Here is a 19,622-nt window from a genome sequence, read left to right as displayed (position 1 = left end):
TGAGGGAAAGGGACCCATGGGTGCCACCCAAGGACTAGCTCTTGCAGTGTCTTCCTCAGCCATTGGGCCAGCACCGGTGATGCCCTGCCTGCCGACAGCAGCCCACCAACATCAACATCATTATTGTGCTCCGGAAACTCACTGGATTAACTTCACGGTGAGCCTGGGACTGCCTGGTTCACCCTAGCCCCTGGCTGGCCAGGTGAGGAGAAGGCAGAGGCAATGAGTGGGCTCAAATGTGGTGAGGTGACAGTCCTTGGCCACTGTCTGCCCCCAGGGACCAGCCCTCACAGCCACACTCATCTTCCTGCTGCCTTGAACTCCTTGGGGCTCCCCTGCCCACCCCCGCCCCGACTTTGCAAGATGCTGTGTCCCCACCTGCTTCCCCCTCTCTCCCATGCCCTGCCACGCCCCAACATGCCCCAACACCAAGGCCTCTTCAACAACTTCCTCCTGGTCTCCTCCCCAAACCCCATCACGGCCATGCTGACTTCCACCACCAACACACCTGCCCACGGCAAATCCTGGCTGAGCTGCAGCCACTCTGACTGCACACCCCAGCCGGCCTCCAACTGCTGCTGGAGCTGAGTCCAGAGCCTTGGACATACCATTCTGTGGTCTGGAGCTGGTAGGTACCCCAGCCATCCTGTCTTCCCCAGTCCTGCCTTCAAAGCTGCCCGCAGACAGTCCATTTTTCTATTACATATTCCTACTTCTGACTTCAGATTCTCTGCCTTCACATTTTGTCACAGGGATGACTATGATTCTCTCTTTCATGTGCAGTGTATTCTTATGCATCCTTTGTAGGACTGGAGGGGTGGGGACAAGTTCTTTCAATTTCTATTCATTTTGCAAGATCTTTATTGCCGCTTTTAAAAATATAAATGAGAGTTATGCAGGATATTGCATTCTGGGTTGACAGTTTTTTGTTTTGTTTTATTAAGACTTAGACTGTATCTGTCCATTGTCTCCTAGCCTGTATGGTTTCTGATGAGAAATCAGCTGTCAGTCTGATCAGAGATCCTGTGAAGGTGATCTGGCATTTCTCTTATGTACATTTTAGAATCTTTTATGTTTTACTGTGGACAGTTTTATACTATACTGTGCTGGGTGGGCACATATGGTCTTATTTATTGGGAGGACTGTATATATCCTGTACTTGGACATTCCTTTATCCTCATTAGAGAAGTTTTCAGCTATTATTTCACTGAAGAGGACTTCTAATCCATCCCCGTTTTTCAGATTATCAGATACTCCTATGCTATGTGTGCTGGGTTGTTTAAAACTCAAAAATATTGGGCAATATTTTAAACTTTTTTTCCAAATTTTTTTCCTGTTTTTTTTTTTCACTCAGATACCTCCCCAAAATCAGTCTTCCAATATGCAGATTCTTTCTTCTGCCTTACCAAGTCTATTAACTGTTTCTACTGTATTTTTTCTTTGACATATTAAGTTTTTCATTTTTATTATTTCAGCTTGATTTATCTTATTACCTCAGACTTGTGGGAAAGTTTTATGCTTGTCATGTATGGATTTTAACAATTCATGCATTTGCTTCTCATAGTCTTTGAGTAATCTACGATCATTTTAAAACTCATCTTCAGGTGTTTCACCAATCTTTTTACCTTCACATTCAAATATTGAAATGCTTAGAGAGTGCCCACAGTGGAACACACCCCACAGATCCTGTGTAGCGTTCTGTGTGAGCAGAAATCTCACTGGAAGCTCTGAAGCCAGACAGACACAGTGATTGCAGATAGACCCAGCTAGCCTACACGCCTTAGGTGGTCACAAAATCCCTACTGTCACAGAGGGCTCCTGAAGTCACAGGGAGGAAAAGACCCTCTGTTAGTCTTATGAGCCTGTTCTGTTGATGGTGAGGGCTGAGGCATTCCCAGTGCCAGCTGCCTATTAGTGTTTGGCCTAAGCAAACTGAGTATTAGGTCCCCATAAGCCAAAGGTGAAGGGCATAATTCACAGGCTTAAGTGAGCAATAACACACCCCATGTCAGCCTTCCAAGCCACTATCCAAGTCAGTGGGGTCCACAAATTTGTCCCTCAGAAAAAAATCCCACTCACAGTTGTGAGAGCCATGGCAGCTGATATTTGACTTAAGCCAACACTTCCTCCCTGTTATTCACACGGAGGGGAGGTGATACAGACAATGGGTTTGGAATTGTGTGCTGCTGCCTCTTCCCCACAACCCATGTTGCAGGTGGGGCTTAGCCCATGTAGACCACAAGATCCCCACTCAGGCTGCATCACCTTGACAGGGGCAGCTGCAGTCTCCTCTTAATGCTGATTCTGATGCTGTACTAGCAGATCAGATCAGTACTGCCTGACTTTTCACTGCCTGGTATAGTGCTCCACAGGAGTAGGGGATGGGAAGAAATCAAGAAAGTGTGGCTACTCCAAGCCCAGTAGTTGCTCTGATCCCACTCAGTTCCCAGGCAGGAGTAAAGCTGTGGGATTCTTCCGTGGTTAGAAATGTGAGTGGCTGGGTATGAACTATCCCTACCTTGTTTTGGTATGATGGTGTCTATCCACTGGCAGCTTTTGCTGCTCCATGTGCCTATCTTCACATGGAAGTGTTAGTCTTCATTCCTTTTTATCCATGGAAGTTTCTTTGTTTTCTCATTTCTTTGATGAAAACTTTCATCACTCAGGCCCGCAGAAATGTGGTCCTTCCTCTGTTCCTTTCCTATTCTACAGCAACTGAAGCTGCTGTGGGTATGCCCTATTCAGCCATCTTGGATACCATCTAATTTGTAACATTTTACTACTTTGACAGATGGTTAAGGTTGCTATATTTTATAGATTTTAAAACACCTTTTTTTTTTTAAAGAAGGGGACTACTATAAACCAGATTTAGAGAACATCTTTTAGCTTGTGCAAGACAAACTATTGGTTTCAGGCTCCATTAAAAACATCTAAAATTATGCAGAGTAGAAATTCCAATGAAACTGTTAAATATAGCCTGACAATATGATATTATATTTCTACCTCTGTCTACACCTACAATGCCATGATACATTTAAATAATAGGATGTTGGACTTGTAACTGTTGCTGAAGGACTATACTTTTATAATAATATGGGGAAAATAATAGAGGGGAAAAGAATGGGGAAGGAGGAAGGGGAGAGGGGATTCCTATACCTACAAAAGCATATGGAAAATAACAATTAAAATAATTGGCAGAGTTAATGCAAAGGTTATAAACAATAAAGCTAATTCCACTCATAAAATCATATGATTTAAAATCTAGTAAAAACTTCTTTAAAAAATCATTGTGTTGATTATAATGGTCTTAACTACAAGCATGGATTGTGGGTCACTGCTACTTAAATTAAAAAAAAAAAGTAGCAGATACTTGAGCTTCAATGCCTACTGCCTTAGGATTATCCATATCTATAAACAGTAAGTCTAAAGAATAATGACTGAGAAACAGGAGAGTAGCATAAACAGACCTATACAAAAGAGCTTTATAATATAAACAGTGGGATAATTAAGTCATTTTCTATTAGCAAAATGAATCCTTGAAAATACCTATGTTTGTTTACTATTTTTAAAAAGCAGATGGCAAGAATGTTATACATTCTCTTGGATAAGTTTATAATCTAAACTTTTCATGAATACATATGCCCTTTGTATTCTCTGTATTCAATCATCCCAACACTGCTTTCTTATGCTTAGAATTAATAATGTATTTTTTTAATTTAAAATGGGGAAACAACTAGTTTCTGAGTGGTCATATCTATGATTTTGTGATGGACTAATGAAGTAAGAGTGACGAACCACAAAGTGTTATATAAATTAGTCCAAATAATTCTGCAAGAGTTATGATACCCAAACCTGAAATCAGAAGAGGCCCATGTATTGCCACACAAGCTGAAAAAAAAGAATAAATATAAAATCATCGAATTTTAAAAGTTAGTACTAATAAACTATAAAATGGTAAAAAAAATTTTTTCTAGTGACAAAGAAGTAAATATTATTTATACAAATTCACCATTATTAGTTCAGTCAGTCAAATGTTTCCACATTACTACAGGAAAAAAAATCCCACTTTGCACGATACATTTATTGTATCAATACTAATAAAAAAAATCCTAGTGTGTTTAAAGTAAAAGGCTCCAAACAATTGGAGGCTGGTTATTTTTAAATCCAATTCCTCTACATGTACAACCAGTCCTGAAACCAAATATAGTCTATAATGTTCAAACAATGTGGGGAGCACTGTTACCACAATAATAAAAATTAGAATTAAAAATGAACATCTCACAACACCAAATATTAGTAAATATGTGCAGAAACAGGAACTTTAATTCATTGTTAGCAGTATTGCAAAATGATGCAACAATTTTGACAAACACAATTAGATCTCTCACACAAAATTCAATGTTTTTTAATCCTTGAGGTTTATCCAAATAGGTAAAAAACAACATGCACACCAAAGCATGCCCTTGGGTATTGATTTAGCCTTATTCATAGTCATAAAAATTAAAGGCAACCAAGATTTTCTTATTCTGTGAATGAAAAAAAAAGTAATTTTCATTGTATCATCATAATGGAATCCTATCACAGTGATAAGGAATAATGATCTACCTAGCCATGAAAAGATATAGAGAATATATATCTTCTTGGACTGTAGGAAGAAATTATCCTTACCTAAAGCACAGAGAATCAGTCCAACTAGAGCAAGCAGAAGGCCCAGTAACTGGAATACCAATATGGCAATGGCAACGTAGGTTATGCCACAAACTGGGAGAAAAAAAAAGGGAAGAAGACAATGGTAAGAAATAATCACTTAACCTGCATTTGCTACACACAGTAAGCAAATATTGTCATATGATGAAAGATTGATTACAGAGTTCACCGTCAGGTAGTAAATGCCTTTGCATGAATCTAAGGCTTCCTTACAATTGTCAGGTGTAGATCTGTACATTCTACAGTCTTTTGTTGTTAGACATCTGAGCTGGAAGGGTAGGTTTTGGGTAAAATATTTAATAAAAATAAATAATTTTTTAAAGGCAGAGAGTGAGAGAAGAGAAAGGGGAAGGGAGGGAGTAAGGGAAGGGAAGGAGAGGAAATGGGTGGAAGAGAAGGGGAAGGGAAGGGAGGAGGGAGAGGGAGAGGAAAGAGGCAAGTGAGATCCTCTGTCTACTGGTTCACTCCCTAAATGACTCTAAGGACCAGCCTGGTTGAAGCCAGGAGTGTGGAAATCTAGGTGGGTCTCTCAAATGCAGGGAAGAAGCTCAAGGACTTGGGCCATACTCACCTGCTTCCCCAGGCATATTAGCAGGGAGCTGAATCAGAGCACAGCATGTGAGACTCAGGTCAGTGCTCTGACAGTGGGTAATAGCTTAACATGTTATTGTCACATTGCCAGTCTCCAATCAAAATCTAGAAACAACAAGTTGGTTTTTTTTTTTTAAATCATACTTGTGTGTTTTAAAATGTGAAGGAACCACTGTGAAGGTTTGTTAGCATAGCATTATGACTGCCTCTTGGGCAATTAGATTTGTGGTTTTATAACAATTTTGAAACCTTTCCAACATACATAAAGTCAGAGACTTGCTCTAAAATCAAATGTTAAATATGACACTTTTAATAATTATAACAAAAACATGTTATTGATTTACTGTGAAAATGAAGATACTGTTAAAAAGTATAAATATGATATCCCTAACTAATGCATATCTCTTTTAACACACTATCATCAAAGCATATGAGTAACATAAACTATTTCCATTATTGTCATTTACAACTCCATTTAATGCACACATTTAGCAAAAGAAGAGAAAGGTTGTGCTCAACACATTATTTCAAAAAACCAAAAACAAAGGAAGATAATCCTTAAGAAGTCACATATACAATTTTAAATAAGATAACTGAGCTGGCACCAAATCAATCTCTAACCTACAAATTGAAAAATCTAAAATCCAAACAACTTAAAACCTGAAATCTTCCAAATGTTACACATGATGATAAAAAAAACTTTTTATATAATTTTTTTATTTTTAAAATTTTAAAGTATGTTACACATGATGATAAAAAAACTTTTTATATAATTTTTTTATTTTTAAAATTTTAAAGTATAATATATATATATATATTTTAGCTTAGAGACACTAATCCCCACAAACTGAAAATAACAAAATCTAAAAATACTCTGGTCTCCAAATTTTTAGATAAATGATTCTCAATCTACACACATGAAAATAACTATTAAAGATAACTGCTTTGAAGACGTAAGTTAATCTTTATGGGACAATGTGATGAACAATGGAATGAAACTTAATAAATCATCATTCATAGAGTTACAAAAAAATACAGAAATGTTTTCAGCCAAAATACTGCTAATGAAAAAGGTTGCCCAATTTATGCTACTAAAAATACTGACCTAATTTAAGCACACGGAAATGAGCTGCTATTAACATCGTTGAAGAACTTACAAATAAAGAAACCCCAGAAGATTCCCTTTTTGGATATTCACCTGCCAATAAATAAGTAAATGAACAAATAAATACTTTCAAGTGTTTTCCTACATTTTTTCTGCTAGTTAAGAAGTTGTAATACTTAATTTAGTCAATGTATCTATTTCAATATTACCCTGAAAAATAATGGCTTGTTTAAAATACATATTTTTCACCAAAATGTTTGCACAAATTAGTGATCACATTTCTATTAAGACCAAACATAAGAAATTTACATGTAAGCATTTAATTCTCCATATGATTGACTCCACCTACTTTTTAACTGCCTTGACAGAATCTTCAAGATCAGAGACACTGTAGTTCTCTCTTACCATTTCTTCATTTGCTGTATTGAATCTGGTTCACAGTCCACATGATTATTCTTTCAAACTGTCTTTCCACAACATCTCTTTTGACAACTTTTACCCATGCCATCAAAAACTCCAGATGATAGGACCTAGTTGCTAACTTTCAATAGTCACCTGAATGCAAAACGCCTAAACACTAAGGGACTATACTACTGTGATAAAACTGGGAAGGAGGGAATGAATCCCTGTATCTACAAAACTGCATTATGGAAAACAAAACAAAACTGAATGGATTACAAACAAGACCTATTTGCTGCCTACCTGAAACATACCTCACCAACTCAGACTGAAACTGAAAAGATGGAAAAAGATATTTCATGCCAACAGAAAAGAAAAATGAGCAGATGTGGTCATCCTAACGTCAGACAAAACAAACTTTAAAACAAAAACTGTTAAAAGAGAGAAAGAATGGCATGATATAGTGATTAAGGGATCAAGTTAATAAGAATTTGTGACTAGAGTTAATATATATGCACCCAATGACAGGACATCTGTCTAAAACAATCCTTAGTGGATCTAAAGGGAGCATAAACCCCAATACAATAATAATGGTGACTGCAACACCTCATTTACATCAATGAGGACAGCAACTAGATACAAAATCAACAAAGAAGCCACAAAGCTAATCTGTACTAGAGATTAAATGGATCTCTGTAAAAGTCAACATATTTTTTAGGTAATAAAACGTACTATTTTGGAAAAATGCAAAGCAAATCCATTTTCTTATTATCTATTTTAGAAGGTCCAAATGCGAATAAATCTTTCAAATTTCTCTTCCTGGACATTGCCTGATCTGTATCATTCTCATAAAGCAATAGGAGCATTACATCATCGACAATCCGAGTCACGGCCTTTCTTTACTTTTCATTTCATGTACTTTCAACTCGGATTTTCCACTCATACTCTCATCCACCAAATGCCACTGCCATTTTAGACAGTTTTGGTTAACATTTATTTCCATTCCAATATCTTCGCCATTGAAATATGCCTCTGTGTACTGAAAGATAGATTTAATGGTGCTCCTAAAGGTATAAATGAGGTTAAAAAGTTCACAGAATAATGGAATTAAAAGATAAACTTGGTGCAAAAAATCTGAAATTCATGTATAGATTATTTTCATCATAAATATTTTCCATAAATTTTGCAGGGCCCCTGGTATTTCCACTTCCTGATCCACAGAACTTGTCAATATCGCTTTATACGGCAAAAGAGTATTAGACAATAAGCCAAAAATATGCCAAAGAAATTAGAAAGTAGAAATTTATCAAGGATTACGGAGGTGGGTTCTAATTGCAAACTCTTGCAATAGAGAAGAAGGATGAAAGTTGACACTGACAAAAGGAGAAGACAGAAAACATTGGGACAGATATTGGAGTTAAGTTTCCGAGAGAAATGACGAGGAACACTGGCAAATGCCAGAAGCCAGCAAGATGAGGAATGGATTCTCTTCACCAGCCTGAACAGTGGGATTCTGATGATACACTGATTTCAGGTTTACGCTATTCGGAGCAGCACATTTCTACTATTTTAACCTATCTAATTTGTTATAACAAACAAAACACAAAAGTAAAACAAAGACACACTCTCCTTTGAATTCCCTTTTCTATATCCTGCATTCTGTCGCAGAACACTTCACACCTTACCTGGTATAGCAAGGCCCACTCCAATAATGACAAGTATGGTAAGTAGTATTCCAGGAATAAGTAACAGATAAATTGCAAGACTGATTTTATATTTCAATGCTTAAAAACAAAACAAAGAGTTACAAGAAGTCAACCACAAATGAAACTGATTGTTTTTTAATTTGTAAGGTTAAAAGACTCAAATGGATTACTCACTGTAAGCAAATAACTTCAAAGGAACAACTCTTTCTTTTCATCAAGTCATCTCACATCTTTTTCATAAGGCAAAGGGCAAATATATATATATATATATATATATATATATATATATATATTTGGCTCCTGAATGCACAGGTGTCATTTGTGTCCCTATAGCTTAAAGAATGAAGTCACATACAGTAAGGTTTCTCAACAAATGCACCACTAGCATTTGGAGACAGGTAAACTTTGCATGGGGGGCTGCAGTGTTATGGAATGGTGAGTAGCAGCCTTGGCCTGCATGCATTAGATGCTAGCAACAGCCCCCAGCCATATCTTAAGTTTCCGTCTTTCAGAAATTGCCAACAGAAAAATCTCCCCAGACTGACAACACAACATGAACATGAATAATGCTGATGGGGAAAAACAGTTAATTGAGAAGTTTCAAGAATGAGATATATATGTTACACCTTATATGAAATTAACAAAAGATCAGATATGAGGTTATCTTGCTTTAAAAAAGAGGTTATATAAACATCACACAAATAGCATACTTTTGCTTAAGGCTTTGAAGGATTTTAATGAAAACAAACTGAAAAAGATTAAATGGCATTTACCATTTATGTATTATTGGTTTTGATGCTGCTTGTCATGACATGTGCTAGTTTATTCCCTAAAAAAAAGCCCATACATAACAGGTAGGACAAAATATTATTTCTTTTACCGTATGTCAAGATTTTCTATTTTGTTTAAAATTAACATTCATAAGGATATTGCAATCTTATTGTAAATATCGTCTGAGTAGCAGAGAGAAATAGATTATGTGACTTCATTCGGCTGTGTGTCACCCTCTTGTGGATGTTTTCCATACTAGTTATCAATAACTGGTTGTCATAAAGGGGAAGACACTTTAAACATGGCATATATATTTAGGATTTAATTTTCTTTCAATAAGATGAAAGATTAAACATAAAAAGATCAAAAATATCCAAATGACCATGATAAAATCGAGGTTTAAGATATCCTACAGTCACCTGAAGGTTTTCGGCTATGTATCTGGCCATACCTTACATAATAACCTCAGTTTTGGTCCTTTTAGGGGAGACTGTGGTAACATCCAATCCATAAGATGAGTAACTGAGATCTACAAGAATTAGGACAAATCCACAGTAATCTCAATGTATCCTATGGCGACTTCCCAGCCTTGGAAGTTACCTTACAAAACCAGATCCCTACTGAATCATGAGGCAGAAGTTCTCACTGCTTTCCCTTTCCTCAGCTCCAACACTGACTGGAGTGAAATTGATTGTGTAGGTCAGAAAAGCCACCAATACATAAAAAGGAACTTCCTATAGACATGCCATGTTTCCCTCTTTAATCCCATGTATATTATTATCTAGATAGAAGTTGGAAGTTCTACAGAAAAGCACCTGTTTATTAAGTCTAAAGAGATATTACTGGCATTTATATGAGTTTAAGCAGGCATTACTAGTATTTACAGGAGTTTAAGGGGGAATTTACTAGAATTTATACCATTGATGCTTAACAACTTAAAGCAAATTAAAACTACCAGCTTAGAAATTAAAATGAAACTTCAGAAACATGGAGGGCAATATATGCTCCTAAGGAACTACTGTTTCCAATCGCATATTACTATTGGTCACAGTAATATTGTTCCTAATATGACTTAAGTGGTATACAAAAGTTACTTTTAGAAAGAGCGATTTTCAGTAAAATATCAAAATCAGAAATACTTACTTACAACACAGAACTGTCCCCAGAATAAAATTACAGACAAAATTGGGAAAGCAGTAAAGAGCACACGTTCACTAAGAGAAATCCATAAAACTGAAGAGAAAGAAAAAAATCACAATTAATATTTACTATAATCATTTTAAATCTTGCCAAGGCTCTATAACATACATTGATTGTGAAGATGGAAAGTAAAAATAATGCACTATAGCTATTATTTACACACACATATACATTTAAGTTACTTCCAAAAGATCTTTTACATCAGACAGATTTACCTTTTGAGTCTATGTTTTCTATAAACCTTTGGAAGTACCTTCATATGAAGCAAAAAAAAAGTTATTTAAGTGTTTTTCATCACATTTGTCTGGAAATATTTTAGAAGAGAAGGTGTGCACTAGCTGAGCATAGGGCTCTGTGGCCACCCTTTTAAGGTTCAAAATTCAACTCAAAACTGGGAAAAATCTCAGGGTTTGTCTGAAATGATGCTATCAATTTCCTAAGTTGTATTGTTAGATGATGTTAACCCTTGCTATCCACGGGAACAGTGAGATAATTAAGCTCTGAATTTCTGACACGTTAAGAAAATTAAGCTTACAATGGCCTAACAATCATATCAGATATATAAAACAACCAACACAACTTGCTGGAGAAATTCTATAGCATATCCATACCAGGGTCCATTTGTCAGATATACAGCAAGTCAACTACCGATACCAAGTATGTGAACAAAAGTAATTTATTTTTTTTAAAGATTTATTCATTTTATTACAGCCAGATATACACAGAGGAGGAGAGACAGAGAGGAAGAACATCCATCCGATGATTCACTCCCCAAGTGAGCCACAATGGGCCGGTACGCGCCAATCCGAAGCCGGGAACCAGGAACCTCTTCCCGGTCTCCCAAGCGGGTGCAGGGTCCCAATGCATTGGGCCGTCCTCGACCGCCCTCCCAGGCCAGAAGCAGGGAGCTGGATGGGAAGTGGAGCTGCCGGGATTAGAACCGGCGCCCATATGGGATCCCGGGGCCTTCAAGGTGAGGATTTTAGCCGCTAGGCCACTCGGCCAGGCCCCAAAAGTAATTTCTTTTTAACAAACAAGCCAACAAGACAAGTAGCTATCACACAATTCCCAGACTTCCCAAGAAATTCAGGCAGTGACTTTGATAGGTTATAGTAACGGATTAATCTTATTAACTTGAGAGTGGTCTTCTGATTGGCCCACACTGCAGGTGGCCACCATGATTTACTGAAGGAAAAGCAGGCTTGAAGTTCCTACAAAACATGTCAAATAGTGGTAGGATAATAACCAGTCATATGACAAACTCCAAGTCTGGCACCCAGAGTTCTGCAGTGCCACCTTGAGGTTTGTGCCATTCCTTAAATTTAGTGAAAGCTCAACAAAGCAAAAAAACTTTTTAGAAGTTAAAAAAAGAAAAGCTTTTAGACAGACTAACAGAGAATAAAAACCCTCAAATGAATAGGTAAAGCAGATGCTACACCACACCACTGAAATAAAAAGGATCATGAGAACTACGATAAAAACTATAGTCAATAAAAAGGAGAATTTTGAAGAAATGGATAAATTCCTGTATAAATATATACGTAACTTACTATGACTAAATCAAGGAATCAGGGCGGATTCCTTTCTTAGGGCTGGGACGGGCTGAACCACTCTGCAGGTTGGCAACTGCACGGTGCCGTCTTGGCTAAGTGGGATCCGGCTAAGGGCTCTAGCCAAAAACACCCTACAAGGAGGTGGATGAGCCCTCGGTTTTGGGCGGCCAGTGCACCATTTGGTGCCAAGCTCTGCCTGCTGGCCACCCGGCAGCGAGCTCTGGTTCTTTTTAATTAGTAAAAGTTGCTCAGGGACACTCATGAATTAGACCAACTTAGTGATAGGGGCATGTAACTTTGTGCTTACACTGGCAGGTCTACTTTAGTCAGGGATGCTGGGCCACAGTGTCTTGGGCAGAGGCCAGGACAAGTGTGGGAATGAGATAAGCTGAGTCAGAGCCGCCACTGTCAGACGCAGGATCTGCAGTTAAGAACAGACCAATTTGGGGAACTAGTGGGACACCCTAAATGGGATGAGGTTCCCACTAAGGAGCAAGTGTGCTGGAATGGGGGCTGCATTCTGGCTAGGCAACAGTTGTACTCTCCTGTGGCACTAGGGTGGCTGGGATTGGTTGCGCCAGGCCGGGCCAAACACCAACACCAACTGGTGTCCTGGGGAACCAGGGTAGACATGGGACTGAATAGGCAAGGTCTCAATCCCCTACTAAGCCATCTGTGAGCTATACAAGAGTATGGACGAGCCATGGCCGGGCCAATACATCCAGCAAGAACCAGAACGGGGTGAAAGCCAGCCAGAAAAACCACTGTCCCTGCTAGGACAGAAGGTGAACTGAGTAGGGCTGGCTCATGGACTCTGGTTTGTGCAAGAAAAGCACAAGAAGCAGGATAGGAAACTGCCCAGAATAGGCCATGGAAAGTTTCCCACTGGCATACATTTGGCATGGGTCAGGGTTGGACAAGGCTGAAACGGTTCATGTCATCCACTGGCAAACCCAGGCACCGGAACGGTGCGTGGGTTGGGCCAGGTTTGGTTGCAACAAAAACTAGTACACAAGACAGAAAGCCAAGGTGAGGTTACCTGTACTAGATTTCAATGCAGCACCCAACCAGCACACGTGAGAACCAGGAAGGGAGAGGGCAAAGCCAGCAGGGGGATTGAGGGACTGGTCCCCTCGCCGATCAGCTACTCCCACTAGATAGCATGGGCAGGGATGGGACAGACCAGACTAAGGAAGTGGTGGGTTCCCCCCTCTTGGGTCACTACCCCCCGCGGGAGGACATCAGAACTAGGACGAAGGGCTGGGGTGGCTAGACGGAAAGGCACTCAGCAACATCTGTGAGGGCTAGATGATTGAGTTGGTTAGAAAGAACTAAACTTTAACACCCATTCCATTGATAGGTATAGGAGCCAACTGGGAGGCAGGACAGACTGGACTAGTCGGCTATGCACATTGGCAGGCCAGGATGGGAGGCGTGGCTGGAGGGGGTTATAGTGGGTCGCCCCCACTGGGCCACAGCTCCCACTGGTTGAATAAAGGGCCGAGTGCGTGCTGGGCAGAACCAGGTTTGACTGCAACACCCATTGGTTCCAGTGCAAGTCAGGACTGAGAGCAGAACCAACCTAGCAACTGCAACCAGCAGCTGATTGTGGAGATGGACTGTGCCGGGCCCTGTGCTTACTAGAACATAAGGGAATCTGATCTGGGAATACCTCAACGTTTCTTTGGGGATCTCCCCAATCAAAATGCCGGACTCAGAACCCTAACCAAGAAAAGACAGAGGACAGAACAAGTCAATCAACCACTTCAACTGTATGTTGGCAGAGAAATACTGGGCGGGTAAAGGCTCTATGATGGTCTATGACAATCAATGGATTCTTCAATGACCTCATCGAGCTGGAAGTGGCGAGATTGGCAGCGATTCACAACTGGAGAACCAGTACAACCACTTGAGCAGATGAATAAATGAAGATACAGAAAGGCAACTACAACCTTGTTAATAAGTGGTTGATTCTTAACAATCAGGCATTCAACAGATGATCTTATCTGGACAATATGATGCTGGACTTTATGCCTGGTAGTTGCTTCCAATGAGAGAACCTCAGCTGAATTTGAACTGTGGTAACGCAGCGGGGTGGAGGAGTCCACCATGGGGGGGCTTGGGGGGTTTGGGGGGTGGGGGGAATCCCACTGCCTATTAAACTATGTCACATAATGCAATGTAACCAATAAAAAAAATAGCCTAAAAAAAACACAAAAAACAAAACAAAACAAAAATCTGAATCTGAATAGACTCATAATAAGCAATGATAATAAAGCAATAATTAAAGTCTTCCATCAAGGAATTTCTGACATGATGGTTTCACTATTGAATTTCATGAAACATTTAACAAAACAACTCCTATATTTTTCAAACTATTCAAAAACACTGAATAGGATGAATCTTTTCCCAATTCTTTTTTTAAAATTAAATCTATTCATTAATTACATTGTGTTGTAATTACATAGAATCTGGGATTCTGCCCCCGCCCTCCCCCCATGGTGGGTTCCTCCACCTTGTTGCATAACCATAGTTCAAGTTCAGTTGAAATTCCCTCTTTGCAAGTATATGCCAAGCATAGATTCCAACATCTTATAGTCCAGTCAAGTCCAACTACTTATTGGGTAGACCCTCTCTGGTCTGAGGGCAGTCCCAACTCTTTTTTTGAGGTACCTCTCTCATACCCCAAATAAACAAAGACAAAACACAAGAATAAAAGTATAGAACTACATCCACAATGAACACAGATACAAAACTTCTCAACAAAATACTAACAAACCAGATTCAAACTTATTTCAGAAAGATTACACATCAACACAATGTGGGACTCACCACAGAGCTGCAAGGGTAGTTCAACATCCACAATCAACAAATATTATGAATCACATCAACATAATGAACAAAAATGATAGTCATCTGAATGGATGCAGAGGAACATTTGATAAGATTCATGATAAGAGCCCTCCACAAATTAGATACAGATTGAACATATCTGAAAATCATAAAGGTTGTATGTGACAAATAAATAGACAATATCATGCTAGATAGGGAAAAGCTGAAAACACTTTCCCTCAGATCTGCAACAAGATAAGAATGTCTACTTTCACTGCTTTTATTCAGGAATATCAACAAAAGTAGTTAGGGAGGAAAAAGAAATGAAGGGCACGAACACTGGAAAGGAGGAAGTCAAAATATTCAGAATTGCAGATGACATAACTGTGCACATGAAAAAATATAAACACCCCCCCCCCAAAGAAAATAGAACTGATAAGCCAATTCAATAAAGTTGCCAGAAGAATCAGTAAGGACACATTAAAATGGAAGGGTAATCCCACAGGTTATCCTTGTTCATGGATTAGAAGATTAGCAAACAAACAAAAAACCCTAAAATTCCTATGAAATCTTAAATGACCCAAGCCAGCCAAAGCAGTCCGGGGGTGGGGACGAGCTGGAGGCATAATAGTACCTGACTTCTAAGCAAATGAGAATATAGTCTGATCAATTCCTGATGTTAGTTTTGTAAGACTTTGAGTGGGAAGCCCGGACATACCATGACCAGAGCCAGTAAACGTTGTTTCAAGCTGCTGTGTATGGTTATTTGTTGTCCCACACTAGAGAATCAGTACAAGAATCTTTAACACCTTTATGTTATTGTTACAAGTACAGTATCATGTTTACATTACAAGTGGCAAATCTGTTGAAATGAAACGTGATCACTTGAAACAAAACTAATATCTTACAGACTTATAGAAAAATAAATTATAACAGTTCATATTTGTATCATTAACAAAAGAAATAGGAATAATAACAATTTCTAACAAAAACTTTGCACTTTGGGTATTTATTACAACAGTATTTTCATGAGAATCACATATCACGGTGTTATACTTGGTTTTGAAGATAATAAAATCAAGATTAAAATCCTGGCTATGACTTCAACTTTGAATACCAGATTCTTCCCCATCCAGTAAGCAGTTCCTCTGAGGGTCACAGGGCGCAGAATGCTTGACATATATGACATAGTGTGAAAATAAGTATTAGGATTTTTCACTCTTATTTGTATTGTGATCATTTACCTGAAGAGAACAGTTTATTCATCACTGAGTCCATACTGCCAAGTATAGTCCCTAACACACAGCAAGTACTCTCTACATCTTTGATAAGTAGGAAAACACTGTGATGGAGAAAGTATCTTCTTTTTATTTTTGAAACAATTAGCACCATATAAGTTTCTTATCCAAGTTTTCAGAAGCTAGAAAATGGCATTTATACTTAAGCAGGCCTCTAAATTCAACTCCTATGTTTCTTGAATGGTAATATGCATTAGCACCTGTCACATAAACCTCCATCTTACAGTGTCTACATATTCAGCCCTAATGCCTCAAAACAGAGAAGAATAGTCACCTTGACTTTCTTTCTTACATCAACATTTTCAAATAAATTATAACATAGTTGAAATAGTTTCCAATGCCTCAATCCCAAAGTATACATGATAGGAAAATTTTTTTACATCAAATATGCATTCTACAATAAGAATTGTTTCATTTAATCTTTCTGTACAGAGGAATTTTGTTGTTTCATATATTTATAAGTCAAAACTGGTGCTAAATAGCAGTGCCAGATGCTGATAAAGCTATGAAAAAACTAGATCATTGTTTTATTGTTGATGAAAACGTAAACTTTTTGAAAAAAAAAAGCCACCGTGGAAAACACTGTGGGAGTTCTTTAAAAATTAAGCATATATTTGCTGTGTGACTGTTAAATCATACTTCTGGGAATCTACCCCAAAGAAATGGAAATTTTGTCTATGTTCATGCCAATTGTTCCCAGTCTTTTAAATCTTGTTATAGCCCCAAAGTATAAAAGTTAACTTCAAGTGGTCAAAGACTATATAGTTTCCTTTATATATAACATTGCCATGACGACAAAAATATAGCTGTGAAGGAATAATTATTGTTAGTTATATTAGGGGCTGTTGAGACGAGGTTTGACTATGAAAGGTTAGCTTGAATAAGATGTTTTGGTGCTGGCATAGCTCTATATCCAGATTAATATTAAAAATATATTGGAGGGCCTGGTGTGGTTAGCCTAGTGGCTAAAACGTCCTTGCTTTGCATGTACCAGTATCCCATATGGGCACTTATTCATGTTTCAGTGGCCCTGTTTCCCATTCAGCTCCCTGCTTGTGGCCTGGGAAAGCAGACGGGATGGCCCAAAACCTTGGGACCCTCCACAAACGTGGGAGACCTGGAAGAAGCTCAGGGCTCCTGGCTTCAGATCTGCACAGCTTCTGGGTGGAAGAACTTCTTCTCTTTCTTCCTCTCTGTGTATTTGCCTTTCCAATAAAAATAAATAAATCTTTCAAAAAATTTAAATTTATATGTATATGTATTCAATAAAATTATAGAAAACCACACACACACTCAATACTCCAGTGAATGAAAAATCTCTCTCTCTTTCTGTAACCTTGGCTTTCCAATGTAAATAAATTAATCTTTCAAAAATTTTTTAGTGAAACAATTCACTCTTAGTGTAAGAACAAGCATTTTATAGCAAAATGAAAAAAATAACGTTAGAGGGGGCCAAGATGAATCCAACTGAGTCATTCTGATCCTATCTAGAGCAGAGGTTCTCAAAATGAGGTCAGCTCTGAGATCAAGAATTCTGGTAATTTTGACCACAGCTTTCAAAACAAAAAATAAGAATGTATTTTGCATGTGGTTGAAGAAGTAGGCTAGCACAGCAAGAAATAAAAAAGATTTTCTTGGGCCCAGCCGAGTGGCCTAGCGGCTAAAGTCCTCACCTTGAAGGCCCCGGGATCCCATATGGGCGCCAGTAATAGTCCCGGCAGCTCCACTTCCCATCCAGCTCCCTGCTTGTGGCCTGGGAAGGCAGTCGAGGACGGCCCAAGGCTTTCGGACCCTGCACCCGCTTGGGAGACCTGGAAGAGGTTCCTGGTTCCCGGCTTCGGATTGGCGCGTACCGGCCCATTGTGGCTCACTTGGGGAGTGAATCATCGGATGGAAGATCTTCCTCTCTGTCTCTCCTCCTCTCTGTATATCCGGCTTTCCAATAACAATAAAATCTTAAAAAAAAAAAAAAAAGATTTTCTTTTCTTCAGCTAACTTAACTACAAGTCATCAATCAAAGTTGTGGGAAGAAGAAAATAAAAGGCAGTTATTGTCCTATAATCAAGGTTGAATTGAATTAAATTGAATCCCTAGGTCTCCCATATCTTGGCCAAGGAAATAAACACCAAATTAAAGCAAGGCATGGAAAACTGCTAGGAATAATCTACGGTAATCTGATTGCTAACCTTCTGAGTTTCCTTTCCAGAGAAAGCATATCTGAAACTTGTCAACCCTGCATCAACATGAAAGGTCAGAAAAAAATAAGTTATTCTAAAATAATTGGAAAAGGGCTGCAAACTTTAACATATGAAAAAAGTACTTTTGAACAGAAATATAGAGTAGATGACTTCTGCCACAAACATCTAACCAGTTCCCAAAAGTGCAAGACCCACAATGTGACTCCTCTCATGATCTTAAAGATCATCAACATTACATCACTTTTATTATCAATACTCTGTTTTAATTCAAATGAGCTCTTAGGCTCATTTTGTTTTTTTCCAATAGGATCAATCTGTGGCTGGACAAATAAAAAAGAAGGATGTATTTAGAAGTTCTGCTGTCTCTGCTGTTTTCTGTTATTATAGCAGAATAACTGAGATAGAGTGATTTGCAAAAGAAAATAGATTCTTATTTTAATCCATGGTTCTGAAAATTGGCAAGTCCCAAGATAATGGCTCCAGCATCTGCTCAGCACCTGATGAGACTTGTGTTGTAAGTGGGCAGAAGGGCAAGAGAGGACACACGTGTGTGACAGGGAATAGGCTAAAACATGAGGATAGACTCATGGTGCCTCCCACTCTCCAGATAACTGACTCACTCCTTCTAGAATTAACCAATTCCCTCAAAAGAAAGGCACTAATCTCACGTAAGGACCTGTTCACCTCTTAAAGGCCTCACCACAACACTTCCACAGTGGTAAACAAATTTCAAGGTGTGTTTTGGAGAGCAAAAAACCATAGTCAAGCCATAAAACTTACCAGAGCGATGTTTGAGTTCTACAGTCATTTCCCCTTCTCTGCTTAATTCAGAAAATTCACATGTATAGTTTCCTAAGAGAGCTTGATGCTTCTCCAACTGCAAAGAGGCATCTCCTTTGAGTAAATTCATCAGTTCAACTTTTGCACTTGTAAAGTTAAAGTAATAATGGGAAATATTTAGAAAACCATCATAGAAGAAAATCACATTTCCATTATATTTCCATTTTACAAACACTTCACTAAACTTCTGTGCCTCCACATTTGTAACAAAACATGGGATAACAGCAGTTTTATTACATCGAGTGAGTGTTACATCTTTGATTTTTTTAAAAAGCATCTGAAAAGAACCTGCAAAAGAAAAAGAAAAAAAATGTTTGACTTTAAAATTCTATACTATGAGATCTTAGGGTAGGTCACAAATTATTAAGACGAAGAGCAATACTTCAGTTGTTCCCTTACACAGTCAGTGCAACAACAGACAA

At 38.4% G+C, this 19,622-nt stretch overlaps 1 protein-coding gene across 1 annotated transcript in view; it reads right to left on the bottom strand.

Annotated features, from left to right (window-relative positions):
- Nucleotides 1-3,644: 3,644 nt before the first annotated feature.
- LOC105942243 (leukocyte surface antigen CD47-like) overlaps nt 3,645-19,622 on the bottom strand; it is a 34,941-nt gene continuing 18,963 nt past the window's right edge. The window contains exons 2-7 of the mRNA XM_012929234.2: nt 19,141-19,488; nt 10,423-10,512; nt 8,488-8,586; nt 6,404-6,496; nt 4,669-4,761; nt 3,645-3,888 (exon numbers count right to left, since the gene is read on the bottom strand). Of these exons, the coding sequence (XP_012784688.2) occupies nt 3,773-3,888; nt 4,669-4,761; nt 6,404-6,496; nt 8,488-8,586; nt 10,423-10,512; nt 19,141-19,488 (839 nt within the window). The 3' untranslated portion in view covers nt 3,645-3,772. The remainder of the gene's footprint in view (nt 3,889-4,668; nt 4,762-6,403; nt 6,497-8,487; nt 8,587-10,422; nt 10,513-19,140; nt 19,489-19,622) is intronic.

The sequence above is a fragment of the Ochotona princeps genome, chromosome 3, assembly GCF_030435755.1.
Source record: "Ochotona princeps isolate mOchPri1 chromosome 3, mOchPri1.hap1, whole genome shotgun sequence".
NCBI lineage: Eukaryota > Metazoa > Chordata > Mammalia > Lagomorpha > Ochotonidae > Ochotona > Ochotona princeps.
The sequence above is the reverse complement of the archived record's forward strand: the minus strand, read 5'-3'. Positions and strand labels throughout refer to the sequence as shown.